The 12,835-nt window shown below is 44.8% G+C and overlaps 1 protein-coding gene across 1 annotated transcript in view; it reads right to left on the bottom strand.

Annotated features, from left to right (window-relative positions):
• Window positions 1–12,835, bottom strand: part of nrxn3b (neurexin 3b) — a 272,751-nt gene that overhangs the window by 22,952 nt on the left and 236,964 nt on the right. Inside the window, exons 19-20 of the mRNA XM_076048392.1 lie at window positions 10,169–10,258; window positions 7,518–7,828 (exon numbers count right to left, since the gene is read on the bottom strand). Of these exons, the coding sequence (XP_075904507.1) occupies window positions 7,518–7,828; window positions 10,169–10,258 (401 nt within the window). The remainder of the gene's footprint in view (window positions 1–7,517; window positions 7,829–10,168; window positions 10,259–12,835) is intronic.

Below are 12,835 nucleotides of genomic sequence, written 5' to 3'. Positions count from 1 at the left end.
TTCTTATCTTTATTTTTTTTTTTAAATATGCATCAACCAGACTGTTCTGCTCTGTGAATAATTGAATTGTCCAATTAAAATGAAATCTTTCAGGATACAGTATGTTAATTTGCTGCCTCAAAATTAGCTAAAAAAAAAAAAAAAAAAAAAAAACTCTAAAAAAAAAACCTCCAGCTTATTCCCAAATACAGAGCACTTTGCAACTACTTACTTACTACTTCTCTGCATTAGGTAATGCACAACTGTCAACAACCAATCACTGGAAATTGGTCATCCCCGACTGATAACATTAGAATAGAAACACAGTTCTGTTAAAATAAATGGGAAATAACAGAACTTGGGAGAAAGTCAAATAGATTTTCTATAGAAAATAAAATGTCTCTTCATCGCGACTTTATAGAGACAATTTCCATTTTCTCCGGGTCTCTGCGCGCAAAACCAGAGTTGACCGCACTCGTCGCGGCGGCACAATCAATGAGTAAAACAATATCTCAAACTGTGAAAGCTATCGCTTTTCTTGACGCGCGACGCCTGAAATCAGAGCTTCCAGCGCTCTCGCCTCTGGGCGCGGACGGCACGCCGCCGCCGCTCAATCTCTCTCAATCTCGCCGGGTTTCCTGCAGCCAGAAGCTGTTATGACCTCCAGGCTGCCTCGCCAAATCAATGTGGCCGTTGCGTAATGGCTCGCGCCGGCAGCTTTACGTCTCCCAAATTAGCCCAGACTCCCACCGGAGTCCCGTTCCTAATAAGCATAAACCAAATTAAGCGTCCTATTGAGCCGCTTTTTAAGAAGATCAAAGTGGAGAAAAACTAATCGCTAACCAATTGAGAGACGATTTGTGTAGCTCACTTTGCGCTATTGCTAGCCGGTGCACGCGCGAGCGCGGGGCCTGCAGACGCCCCGACATTTATCTTCCGCCGTCCTGAGAGCAACAGGTTTTTTTCTTCTTCTCTTTCGTTCTTTTCTCTTTCCTTTATTTACCGCAGTTTGCAGCGACTCGCTGCAGACCCAGAGGAGAAACATTACTGGGACTTCGCTAATAGCTCGGCCGAGCAACGGAACAGAGCGCATTAATGGCGGGGAACATCAAAGGCTGCGTCTGTTGCGATACATATTTAATTAAATCATCTTGACTCCGGCAGACGAGCGGTGCAGAGACAAAGACTGCAAAAGATCTGCAGAGAAAAATAAATAAATGAATAATTAAAATCCAGCAAGGACGCCACCCGTCGTCTTCTCCCTCTCTGCCTCACACACACACACACAGACATAAAGACATGAATTCACTCAGTGGAGAGTGCGTATAATAAGCTGGCAGCCATACACAGTGATTCATTACGACCACTGTGAAATAAGTCAGCTGCTCAGGCGAGCGCTGCGCTAAAATCAACCGCACCTGAAGTTATGATTCACAATTATGGCCCACAGTGGCCCACAATGGCCCGGCGCGGCCCGGCAAATTTCATTACGCTTCTGTCTCGCATGGAGATGAATGAGATAATCGATGGCAATTAAAAAGAAGTGGACGACGGGACTTTTTTTTGTGTGTGTTTGTGCAAACTCGGCGGGGTGACGAGAGCGAGACGGTCGCCGGCATTTGACCAAAGACCATAATTAAGTTGTTGGATCACAACCACACCCACAAAAAAAACCCGACAACTTTTCTTTCATGATTTAAGCAGGCATCTAGTTTGCAGCGCTTTTAGCCTGTTAGCTAATGAACTCAAGCCAGTTGGCTGTCAGCAAAACACACATGTCCAGAGGATTGCGTTTAATGAGGACAGACACGCCGCCGCAGTGCTAAATGTTGGGCTAGTTAAACCAAGACGTCTCTATTTATCGGCCAACACTGGTTAAATATTTGTTGCGACAGTTTAGAAGCCCGAACCCTCTTAATCTTGAGCGAGTCAAAGACAAAACAAAAACAGCAACATGCAAAATCAAGTGGAAACAGACCTTTCTCTCTGGAATCCAGAGCTAATCTATCACATGCTACGTCGACGGTGACAGGGGTTTTCTTTAGCTAGCTCTGCACTTTGCTCTGTGCAATCGCTCAGAAAAAAAAGAAAAAAAGTAAAGTGTCTCTGTGAAAACTGCTGACGTTGAGGACCGCGGGTTGTCATGCGTAACCGGGTCGCAATTCCTGGAAGGGACAATGTGATTAGCCGTTCGAAATGCTTTTAATTGGCGCTGTGAGCGCCGCCGCGCAAGCGCAATGTAGCTTCAGCAGAATTGGAGGGTAGAGGGGGCAGAACAACGGAAAAAAAATAAGTAGAAATCAGACCAATAATTCAGTTTTACATTTGTTTCCTGCGCCACTCACGAGCGGCTTTGCTACTGACGGTCAGCAACTCTCTCTCTTTTCTCAGCGACACGGACGCTGAGTTTATAACCAGGCATCTGCTGCGACATGAAGCTCAGCATGGAAGGTGGGAGCTTGCGCACCAGCAGACGCACGAAGCGGACGTCCCGCTGGTCAGCTCGGGGACAAAAATGCAGCACCGTGCACCAGTGTGTGTGTGTGTGTGTGTGTGTGTGTGTGTGCGTGTTGTTTGGCTGATGAGGAAGGTACGCACACGCCTAGGCACGCACGCACGTATCCACACTTCCACACTCACACACTCACACACACGTTCCTGCACAGATCTATATAAGCTGTGTTTTGAGGCATGGGGACATCCATTACCAAAAACCCCTGTGGATCAAAACCCCTGGTGTTAGCTGCTGGTTGTCGCACACTGGGCGACAAACTGCCTTGAAAATCACACTGCAGGCATAGGCGCGCGCGCACACACACACACACACACACACACACACACACACACACACACACACAAAAGCGAACCCATGACCTACAGCTACAGAATTGCAAACATCTGCAATCACATCCACATGGAAAGTGGAAAAATGGAAATGGCCGCTCGCAGACTCACTGCCGGATGAGGTGAGAAAGGCACAAAAGGCGAGTGCCGCACTCACCCGACAGCACTCGCCAGACAATCAAGGACCGGAAAATTTAAATATATATAAATATATATCCTTTTTTTTTCTGCGACTGCCGCATGTTTGCTGTGTTGATGGAACGAGACGGTGGATTTTTGCCGAGTGTGAGAAGCAGCTGCGTGCACGTTCGCACAACGACCTGTTGTGAGTCTTTCAGGGCCATCTGCAGCTGCTACGGTGCTTGTGTTCGAAACGGCTCTAATTCAGTTGCGTGATGCAAATATTAAGAGGTCTGGGTTTTCTGATGTGTTTCCTTTGTAGTCGGTGTGCGTCATTGTGTCCGCACTGTCTATGTTGTGTCTGAAAATGTGTTCCGGAACTTCTGAGATCCAACATTTTATTTTATTTTGTGGTTATTAAATTAGCACTTTAAATTTAAAGCTCCCCTTTTCTATTATTTTTTTTTTTTCATTCTACACTCCAGAGGATCAGCCGTGCAAGATTAATTATTAAAGAAAGAAATGAATCTGAAGGAAAAAAAAAAAGTAGTTGAATGTTTTGTTTCTGCCGTTTAAAAAAAGAAATACTCCCAATATGAGAACTTTTGCAACTCCTGTCATTGTTAGAATTCCAGTTTATGGCTCGTACTGACATCAGAACAGAACATCCGGAGAGAACATATTACTTTTTATTTTATTATTATTATTTTTTTTTATATTTCCAGTCAGTCCCAGCACCTGCTCCACATCCATCACCCACAATGCAACTCAACTCGTCTCGAACGGAGAAGAAGAGCAGCCTGACAGACGTCTGGTAAATGCTCTCCTTTCAACATTCGCTCACTTTTTCTTTCCTTCTTTTTTTTTTTTTTTTTTTTTTTTTTTTAACCCGTAGACTTTTTCAAACTTGTAAAAAGAAAAAGAAAAACAGGAAGAAAAAAAACTGCCTCAAGTGACATCAATTTATCTGAATTTGCACAGCTCCCCGCAGAGCCGCAAACGCCTCAACGGGACGTTTTTTCTTCTTGTCCTTTCTCTGGCATATGTAGCGCAGCTGCACAAGACACAGAGGTGCACTTTGATGTACAATTGGCAGCGTTCCCCTTTAAGAGATTGGCTCCCATTTTTTTTCCTTCTCTGGCTGTTAAGACGCTGTAACTTTTGCTCGCCTTCCGAGGAAAAAAAAAAAAAAGACGAAAAAAATTGCGAGGTTGTTTGTGAACCAGGAACCGTTTGTGAACGACGGCGGCGTGGACGTGGAGTTTGGTTCCAGCCACTGGCCTGATTAAAAGGTGCAGTATTTGGCTAAAAACAAAAGCTCAGAGTAAACATACAATATTTATTCCATTATTCTTGTTCATGTAAATTGAGCGGCGCATTAGCCCCATTCAGAAGCCTATTTACTTGTCTGGCCAAACTCACTAAAAAGCTTATTAATATTTATGATGATGGGATGGAAGAAAGCACAAAGCTTTTTTTTTTTTTTTCCGGTGGGCAGGAGGTGGTGGGGGCAAAGTTCTTGGTCGGGAACTTTTGAGTCCCCCTCCTGCATGGTAATGATCAGGCCTTGTCTGAATGCATGCAGGTATGTTTTTTTTTAAAGAGCATGTTTATTTTGTAGGGAAGATTATCAGGAAACTCTTGGCTGCTTTATCGTAACTGTGTGCTCACATTAAACACGTTTTTTTTTTTTTTTTGGCCCGGTCCCTTTGGTTTAACGCCATCTTTTGTGACTAGTTAAAAAACCTTGGAAGCAAACTCACAGCTCACAGAAGAGCTGCATGTTGCAGAGGAGAAAGAGAGTTTTAAAGGGGAGGTTTTCATTGAACATAGCCCAGATGTGCTGCGACGTGAAGTGACAATGAAATACTTTTAGATTTTATTCAATTTATTTTAAACTCTACAACGTCGCCGTAGCATTTTATGCGTGTTGTGTTTTTTTTTTTTGTCGTCTGCAAGCCTAAACCTGGGTATGCCTGCATGTTGAATGCGGGACCTAAAAGTCATAAACGTCAATCTTTGAACGCGGATCTCCAGACCTCAATCCAAGAGGTGTCACAAGGCTGTACAATTAACGCGTTATATTATCGCGTCTCCTCCGCTGGGTGCGTCTGCGGGTCCCTCGGTGGACGAGCTGACCTGCCAAGCAGCCACGTAGTGGAGCGGCGGGGAGACGGAGGGCGAGACGCGGCTGTTTCCCGGCGGAGCCGTCATTAACTAACCGTGTGATTGCTTCTCTACACTACTCGTCCCCCCCCCTCGCTCTGCTGACACCGAGACGTCAGGCGCGGATTCGCTGCCTCGCACCTCCGAAAAGGACGGAGGAAAAGGCAGTAAAACACGCTGATTTTCGGTCTCAGACCTGCACTCTGGTTACAGCTGTCTTTAGCGCTGCGGTACATTACTAATGATAGCTTAACTCCCTCAACTCGCCCCATAGTGGCCTGAGGGGCGGAGGAATCGGGCAAAGTGGCGGCGGCGCCCTCGCCCTTTACCTCTCACGCCGAGCTGTTTGACAGCCGACGAGGGAGCCGCAAAAAGTAAATGGAACGGTGCGGCACAGCAGCGTGAATCACGGCAGACGCTGCCGCGGGAGGCGGCGGGAAAGACGTATGAACGAGGCTCAAATCTCGGAGGGAGCGAGGAAAAAAAGTGAAGTGAGAAGTTGGGGAGGGGAGGGGGGAACCTTGCAGTGAGCGGAGGATTTTTTTTGTGTGTAATTATTTGATGTTTATGAAAAAAGAAAAGAAAAATGTAAAATGTGCCACATTTTATTGTGCGTCTTATCAGAATCGACCTGGCCAAAGACGTTTTACGTCTTATCTCAGATGTTAAGAGCTTTGTAGCTTGCAGCATTGGCTTAAAAGGTAGTGAGCTAGCATTTCCAAAGCATTTAAGAAAAAAAAATATCACCCTAAAACAACCGCAAACTTGCATGAGTTTTAATACAAAACTTTTACATGCCAACATCTATCATTTTCGCAAGCAAAAGCCTTAACGATCCCACGGCCCAACATGCTACGCTATAACAGCGGACCTGCTTACAACACATACAATTCAGATGAGAGGCCTTCCAGGTGCAGTTCTTTATGGATCACCTGGTATTTAGATGTCTTCCAACCTCTCTGACTCCCCCCAAACCTAATAAAAAATGAGGCATCAACGGCAAGAAAAGAAGGCCATCATAGTGGAAAAACAGAGGTGAGGAGGCTAATTACCAGCAGACAAGTCACACCCCGTCAATGCTACCTATACGTCAAGGAGAAAATATTGCTTTAATATGAACAACAAATGGCCGAGTTGGTCCTCGGGGGTCTCAGAGGGCCGTTACGTGTGATTACTTTATTGGCACGCCGGTGACATTCATTGGCGGCAACCCAAGACTTATTGGTGAGAAGCCTCTGTAAGGTTGGATTAGGGGACCGAGGGACAGAGATGGAGAAAGGCGGCGCGAAAAGCAAAAGGTACACGATAAAACCTCAGAGGGAAAAAAGGTAGAGAATAAAAAAAAAATACAAAGCAAGAGAGAAAAGAGAGCAGCGGTGAGGCTGCACGGGCGGGTGAACTGCAGCTTGATGCTGGTGATAGAATATGAAATACAGTATCCTGACCTTCACCGGCCTGGTCGGGGGAAAAGACCGCCTACGCACACGGCTTCTGCTGGTGTTGACATTTCCGCTTTTAAATCTGATTATTGCGTGAAAAGTTGCGCCCGAGGCTTGTTTTCCACAAAACTCCGCTTGCGCTATAATCCGGGATTTAACGGCCCTATTGGCGGCCACCGATTGGCTCCCAGCGTTTAAATAAAGAGCGAAGGATTGTTTTTCATTTTTTTCCCAAAAGGATGGATGATAGTTGATGTTAGTGAGTTCCACACAATATTTCCCTGTGGCAAATATGCAAAATTTTGACTATGAAAATGCACTAGGAAGTAAGAGAACAGTCAATATATTGATTGTCAAACAATGGAACATTCACACCCTCAACCAGTAGTGGGAAAGGCATAGTGGGATCAACTATGCGAGCTAAAGTTAGTGTCTGCTAGCTTTTGGTTAGCTGTTGATGTGATGTGTGTTGTGCGTTTTTTTTGTTTGTTTGTTTGTTGTTGTTTTCTTTTTGTAATTTTCAACCCAAGTTTCTTCACTATTCATTTTTTATGTGTTGCTAAAAACACTCAAAAGTAGTTTATGTTGTGAATTACGACAATGCGACGAATGTTGACATTTATGGCCCATATCATAAAGTGACTGTACTAAATGCTACACTGAGACATTCCAATGGACTCATACAATTGTGGAACAATATTTTGGAACAATATTGACACTGTGTTAGCACAAACACAGCAGAGCTAAGAAGCGCAGTACATTTAATGTTAGACACTCAAAACAGAGTGTATGATTTGATTTAAATAAGTCAAAAACACCTATGACAAACATTTGTAAATATTGAAATTCACTTTTTTTTTTCTTTCGTACAGGTGCGTTCGCTTTAGCATTGTTCAAACCACATCCCTGTCAAACATTTGACCACACAATCACTGAGCACCGGAGCACACAGCTTGCCAACGGGCCTACCTGGATAGTTGGTGGTGAGCGCTGCTTGCGGGTGGTCGTGGTGGACAGCGTGGTGGTGGTCTCAATGAAGGTGGTGGACATCTCGGGCGGCACCGAGGTGGTGGTGCGTGCCGCGCCCCTGCTAGTGGGCACGTCGCCCACCAGCCGCACGCTGCCGTTCACCTTGATGTTGACGTGGCCCTCGGCGGCCATGTTGAGGACCTTCAGGCCGTTGTAGTAGAGGCCGGAGAGCTGGCCCTGGTAGGGCCGCTTCCGGTCGTTGCCGCCGATGGAGATGGTGGCCTGGGTGTTGAAGATTGTCAGCTGCCGGCCTGGCGTGGGGTTAAGAGTGGTGGGAGGTGAGTGTGGTTGTTTTGGAAGACGTGGTCATAAAGCTTGTTCTGTCCAAGTCTTGTTTAAATGTGCAATTTGGGGAATACAGCCAACATTCAGAAGTATTGTCTTTGAAGGCATATATTTCATTATGGGGTCGTAGCTCCTGGAATATAGCTAGCACTGAAGCTAGCACAATGCTAACTGAGTGTAGCCTTCGAGGCCTCAAGTGTGAGACATGAGTGTATTTATTTTTAAATTTTGATGATGCAATAACTACAAAAGATGAATAAATGTTTCGATGATGCTAAGGGGCTAACAGACTAGCTTCTTTAGCTTTTGCCTTTAATTGCCAACCTGCACTGCCCCTCCAAAAACATTGCAGGGGATTTCTGTTCTTGTGCCGTTCCAATGCAAAACTTTATCAACTTGTTTTTTTTTTTTTTTTTTTCTTCGGCAGGTTGGAGGACAAATTGCTGCTGCGCATCAGCTTTAAATCAAGTATGGGCAAAGTTAAAGGTGTAAATGTAACCGCTGTGTGCACTGTGATTGTGTGTGTTACGGCTATATGGAACAAATTGCACATTAAAACAATGGCGTTATCTCCATAAAACGCATTAACCAAAAACACACAAACAAACACATATACATGTCAACAGAGGCTAAATAAAATTATTGGCGCGATCAGTTTACTGCTTGATTGCATGATGGGGGTGGATGGAATTAAAAGAGTATGCAAATGAGACGGCAGTGGTTGGGGGGGGGGGGGGGGGGGTACATGCTTTTTACAACAACGCCTCCACCTCCCTGTGTGTGGAAGCTGCGTGCAGCGTTATCAAACGCCGCAGAGTGACAGACACACTGCAGCAACGGTATCGCAGGGAACACATGCAGGTAGGAGTGGAAAAATGAGCTGGGATGAATTCCGAAGGGAGCAATATTGGCATTCTCCGGGAAAAGGAAAAAGGAAAAAAAAGGGGGTTTGGGGGTGGCAAAACGATTAATAAATATGTATGGAGGCTTTGACGCCTGGCGATAAAGTGTGGAGCGAAGCACACAATCACTCCACGTCACGGTCGATTTCATTAGGGAGAAGCCCTAAATATCACTGTCAAAAATGAGTGGGGAAAAAAAACAAATAGAAAGGCAACAACAACAATAACAATGCACATGGCTCGTGCTTTAATTAGGAAAACAGAAATGCGGGAAAGTTGAACAACACAGGAATCATAATTAAAAATCTCATTTGTATAATTTACAGGCACACGCGCACGCACACAAACGCGCACACACTGCATTTGCAGCGTTTGCACAGAATGAACAATCAGAGAATGGAATGAGGAGTGAGGGACAGGCGCGCACACCCATTCACCCACCCCCCACACACACACACACACACACACACCGTTCATCATCACAGAAGCCAAAATGAAAACGGCACGCGTGGAGTCATGCATGCAGCGGCGGTGATGGCATTTTTCAATCCTGGCTGGTGTTTAGGGGGCTGTTAAAGGGACTTTTATAATCAGGTTAAGATGTTTTTTTTGTGCAGTGACCTTTTATATGCTGTTTATAATGATATTATGTTGACTCAGAAGATTTATGGCGCAGCAAAGGGGGGGGATCGGGGCACCAAAAAATACTTTTTTTTTTTTTCTGTAAGTATTACAAACATCAACAAGGTGCAGATTTAATAAAATCTGAAAACTCAATTAAGGCTCATTTGTGACATTTTGCCATTTGGGAGAAAAAAAAACAACAACTAGCAAAAAAAAAAAAAAAAATTCTTTGCTCAATTTGCTCTCTATCGGCAAAGCAAAAAAGGGGTTCTGGTTTGCATGATTGGTTGAGTCGCAATCAGATAAATTACAGGGAGCAGAGGAGGGAAGCACCTGATGCTTTGGGAAGATTTCAGTCGCTGATTAGTTTTTGTTCTCAAACACAGCAGAAGGTTTTTGAGATTTTATTTTCGGAAAATGACTTTTCCTCCCAAACGGCTAATGTCACAAAGTCAGTTTTTGTAACGATTCAAGATGCTGCGTGAACCGTTTTGGAAAATCTCTTCTCAGTCCCTTTAACTGGACGGCATGGTTTGACGAAAGAAATCAAAAAATGACAATGACAAGAAACAGGAAGTAGAGAGTGGATAGAAAAAAAAAAATCAAAGCAGTAGAACAGGAACATTTTGGATTGACTTGTATTTTTTTTTTTTTTTTTAAAGGAGGGTTTAAGGGTTAATTATTCATTCTCACAAGGTCGACGAGGGGAACAAGCCGATGGGATGACAGGAAATAAAAATAGAAAGAGAAAGACATTCTAGAAGTCGGGTGAAGATTTACCTTTCTCCTGAAGCCAATCTTCTACTGGCCGGGTATATTTGAACGGGATTTTCTTATTTGCCATTTGATAGCGCTCAATGTCGCTGTTGCCTTTAAAGTTTGAGAGTTTGACAAACAGCTTGAAACAGTCGGAAGCGAGCAGCACACATCATCACACATTTATACACTTCGGTTTATGGCGAGTTTAAACAGCGTTTAGGAAATATTTATGAAAAGCTTTATGAAGAGATTTTTTTTTTGTTGTTTGCACTCCTGCAAGCAGCTCCTGTTTAAATCGTTTAAATTCGGATTTGTTTTTCTTTTTTTTTCCCCTTCTTATCACTCCACGTCTAAACAGCACAACAACGCACATCAGTGTGTCCCATGCATAATTCATCTGCAAGAAAAGAAGGTGAATAACACAGTAGTAAAAACAAAACAAAACAAAGAACAGAAGAAAACATCACAGCCTATGCAACAGGTCACTGGTTAGAATAATGAGGCTGCAGCTGGAGACATGCGTCTAACTGAGGGAAACTTAATGCGACCGAAAACGTTCCCACTGGACACCACCTGCTTTTTGACACAGTCTGGGGTCGGGCGAAGGGGGGGGGTGCAGGATGCTGTTAGCCGGTTTATTTGGTAGGAGGAGGCGCTAATTTGGAGTGCGGCGGACCTCATGGGAGGGGACGGAAGTCCCGCCGCGGCCTCGGAATCCGAGGAGGAGAGACGCATACAAATGGCATCATTACGCACATGGCGGGAGGCGGGAAACGGACCCCTGTCGAGTTATCACAGACAACAGGCTGTCACAGTTTATTCTTTTTTTTTTTTTTACATGCGCTTGGTATGTTTTTTTCGACGTGACAAAACACTTTTTTTTCACCTTTTAAAAATATAGATATTTGTAGGTCAGCTCTGCCCTCTCTGACTAAATCCACAGCGGGACAGTACTACACTCGAAACTGCTCCACTGTCCATCGAAAGGGGATTCAGACCATCCAATCATAACGTGGAATCCCAGTGACCAGGTTCACGCCCTCCTCTGTTGACTCTCAGAGAAGCTCAGTGGCCGGGGGCGGGACTAAACGCAGCCTTTACCCAATGAGCGGCTAGTTTCACTACTGTGAAAGAAACGACTGCACGCCGCTCGATTGGACCGCAACTGCAACGGACTTTGATGGACAGAGACGCAACAGAAACAGAAGATGAAAATCTTATCTGAGATAAGTTTCTGATTCTGAACGGATTCGTCGCGGAGTTGAAAGCATCCCGACGCATTTTTAGACAATTTCAGAAGATATTTGACCATTTTGGTTTTTTTTTGACATTTCACAGGAAAGCTGAGCTTCCCTTACAGTCTTAGAGGAATCATCCATTTCCCTCCTACGTGGGCGTCGCCCCCTGCAGACGCAACGCTCTGTCTCGCCAGCGGCAGGAAGGGAGGCGAGAACTGAGACATTTCAGCTCTGCAGCCCTGAAGAAAAAAAACAAAAAGCAACAAAAAACAAACCAACAACACTCTGTCGTGATGACAAAACACCACAATACCAGTACAATGCACCATGTTTGTCACCCCCTGAAAAAGAAAAAGGGAAGCACGGCACAGTATCGTTTATAACGGCGAAGGGAAAGGGCAAGGCGCCGTCATTTGCGCGGCAAAAGGTCTTTCTGGGATTGCGTGTTGTTGCTCCTGAAGCCTCTCAGTGTGATTTATTGATCGGCGACATCGCGGCCACGCTGACGGACTCTTATCACGAGCGCCGACCCGCCACACTGAAAAAGGCCTCTTTCCGCAAGCTTTACTTATTTATTTATTTCTGTTTGCGTCAAGCACCACAATTGGAAGATTCCTTCAGGTAAAGTCAGTCTTGACTTGAAAGAAGCCGGCTAGCTGGTGCAGTAGGATGGTGCAGATATTCTTTGAAATAAGCCATTTCTATTTAATGACCAACCAAGGACGTCGGGTTCCACCCACTTCTGTCCCAGTTGGTGAGTTCAAAACAATGAGGAACTGATGATATATCAATGTCACTCCCTCATAGTGGGCAGGCAAATTTATCCTCTAGTTCTAATTTTCCATCATATGATTGGCGACTATTTTTCACAATAAAGAAACCCAGAAAGCTCAGAACATAAACCTTGTAGTATCTCATACAGTTGGTAAATATGGTTGCGAAACTATGTAAACCATGTCCTTTTAAAAGTCTCATATTTTCCCTTTTCATGTCATTCTTATAATGTCAGGCCTGCCTCAACTCTCTAGAGCTTGAAAAAAACAAAGAAAACAAAAAAGCAGCATATTTAGCCATGGGTTTACAGCCACCTACCACAAATAGCAGAGCTGGCTTTCAGCTTCTAGCTTCTTGCTAAAGCTAATGCTTTGTTGGACCTTCCACATGTTCAAAGGAGGACAAATAACAATAAGAAGTGAAGAATTCTGTCGTCACCGGCTAGCTAGCTGCCCTATTACCGATAGTGTTCATTTTTGCTTGATATCCACCGTGCAGCCGTGTTCCTCGTCTCTGCTCCATCTTTCTTCTTACCTGCCAGTCCTCTCGCTAAGCCCGCTAAGTCTCTTTGCTGCCACCAGGGGGAGTTGAGCCGCAGAAACCACAGGCCCCACGCCTGAGGCTCACGCCAGCAGGTTAATCAGCGACTAGCGCCGCTACCCTCACTGGCGCTTTG

The sequence above is a fragment of the Nelusetta ayraudi genome, unplaced genomic scaffold (genome assembly GCF_046127955.1).
Source record: "Nelusetta ayraudi isolate G7.1 ecotype Tasmania unplaced genomic scaffold, CSIRO-AGI_Nayr_v1 ptg000100l, whole genome shotgun sequence".
Lineage (NCBI taxonomy): Eukaryota > Metazoa > Chordata > Actinopteri > Tetraodontiformes > Monacanthidae > Nelusetta > Nelusetta ayraudi.
Note: the sequence above shows the minus strand (reverse complement) of the source record. Positions and strands in the feature narration are given on the sequence as shown.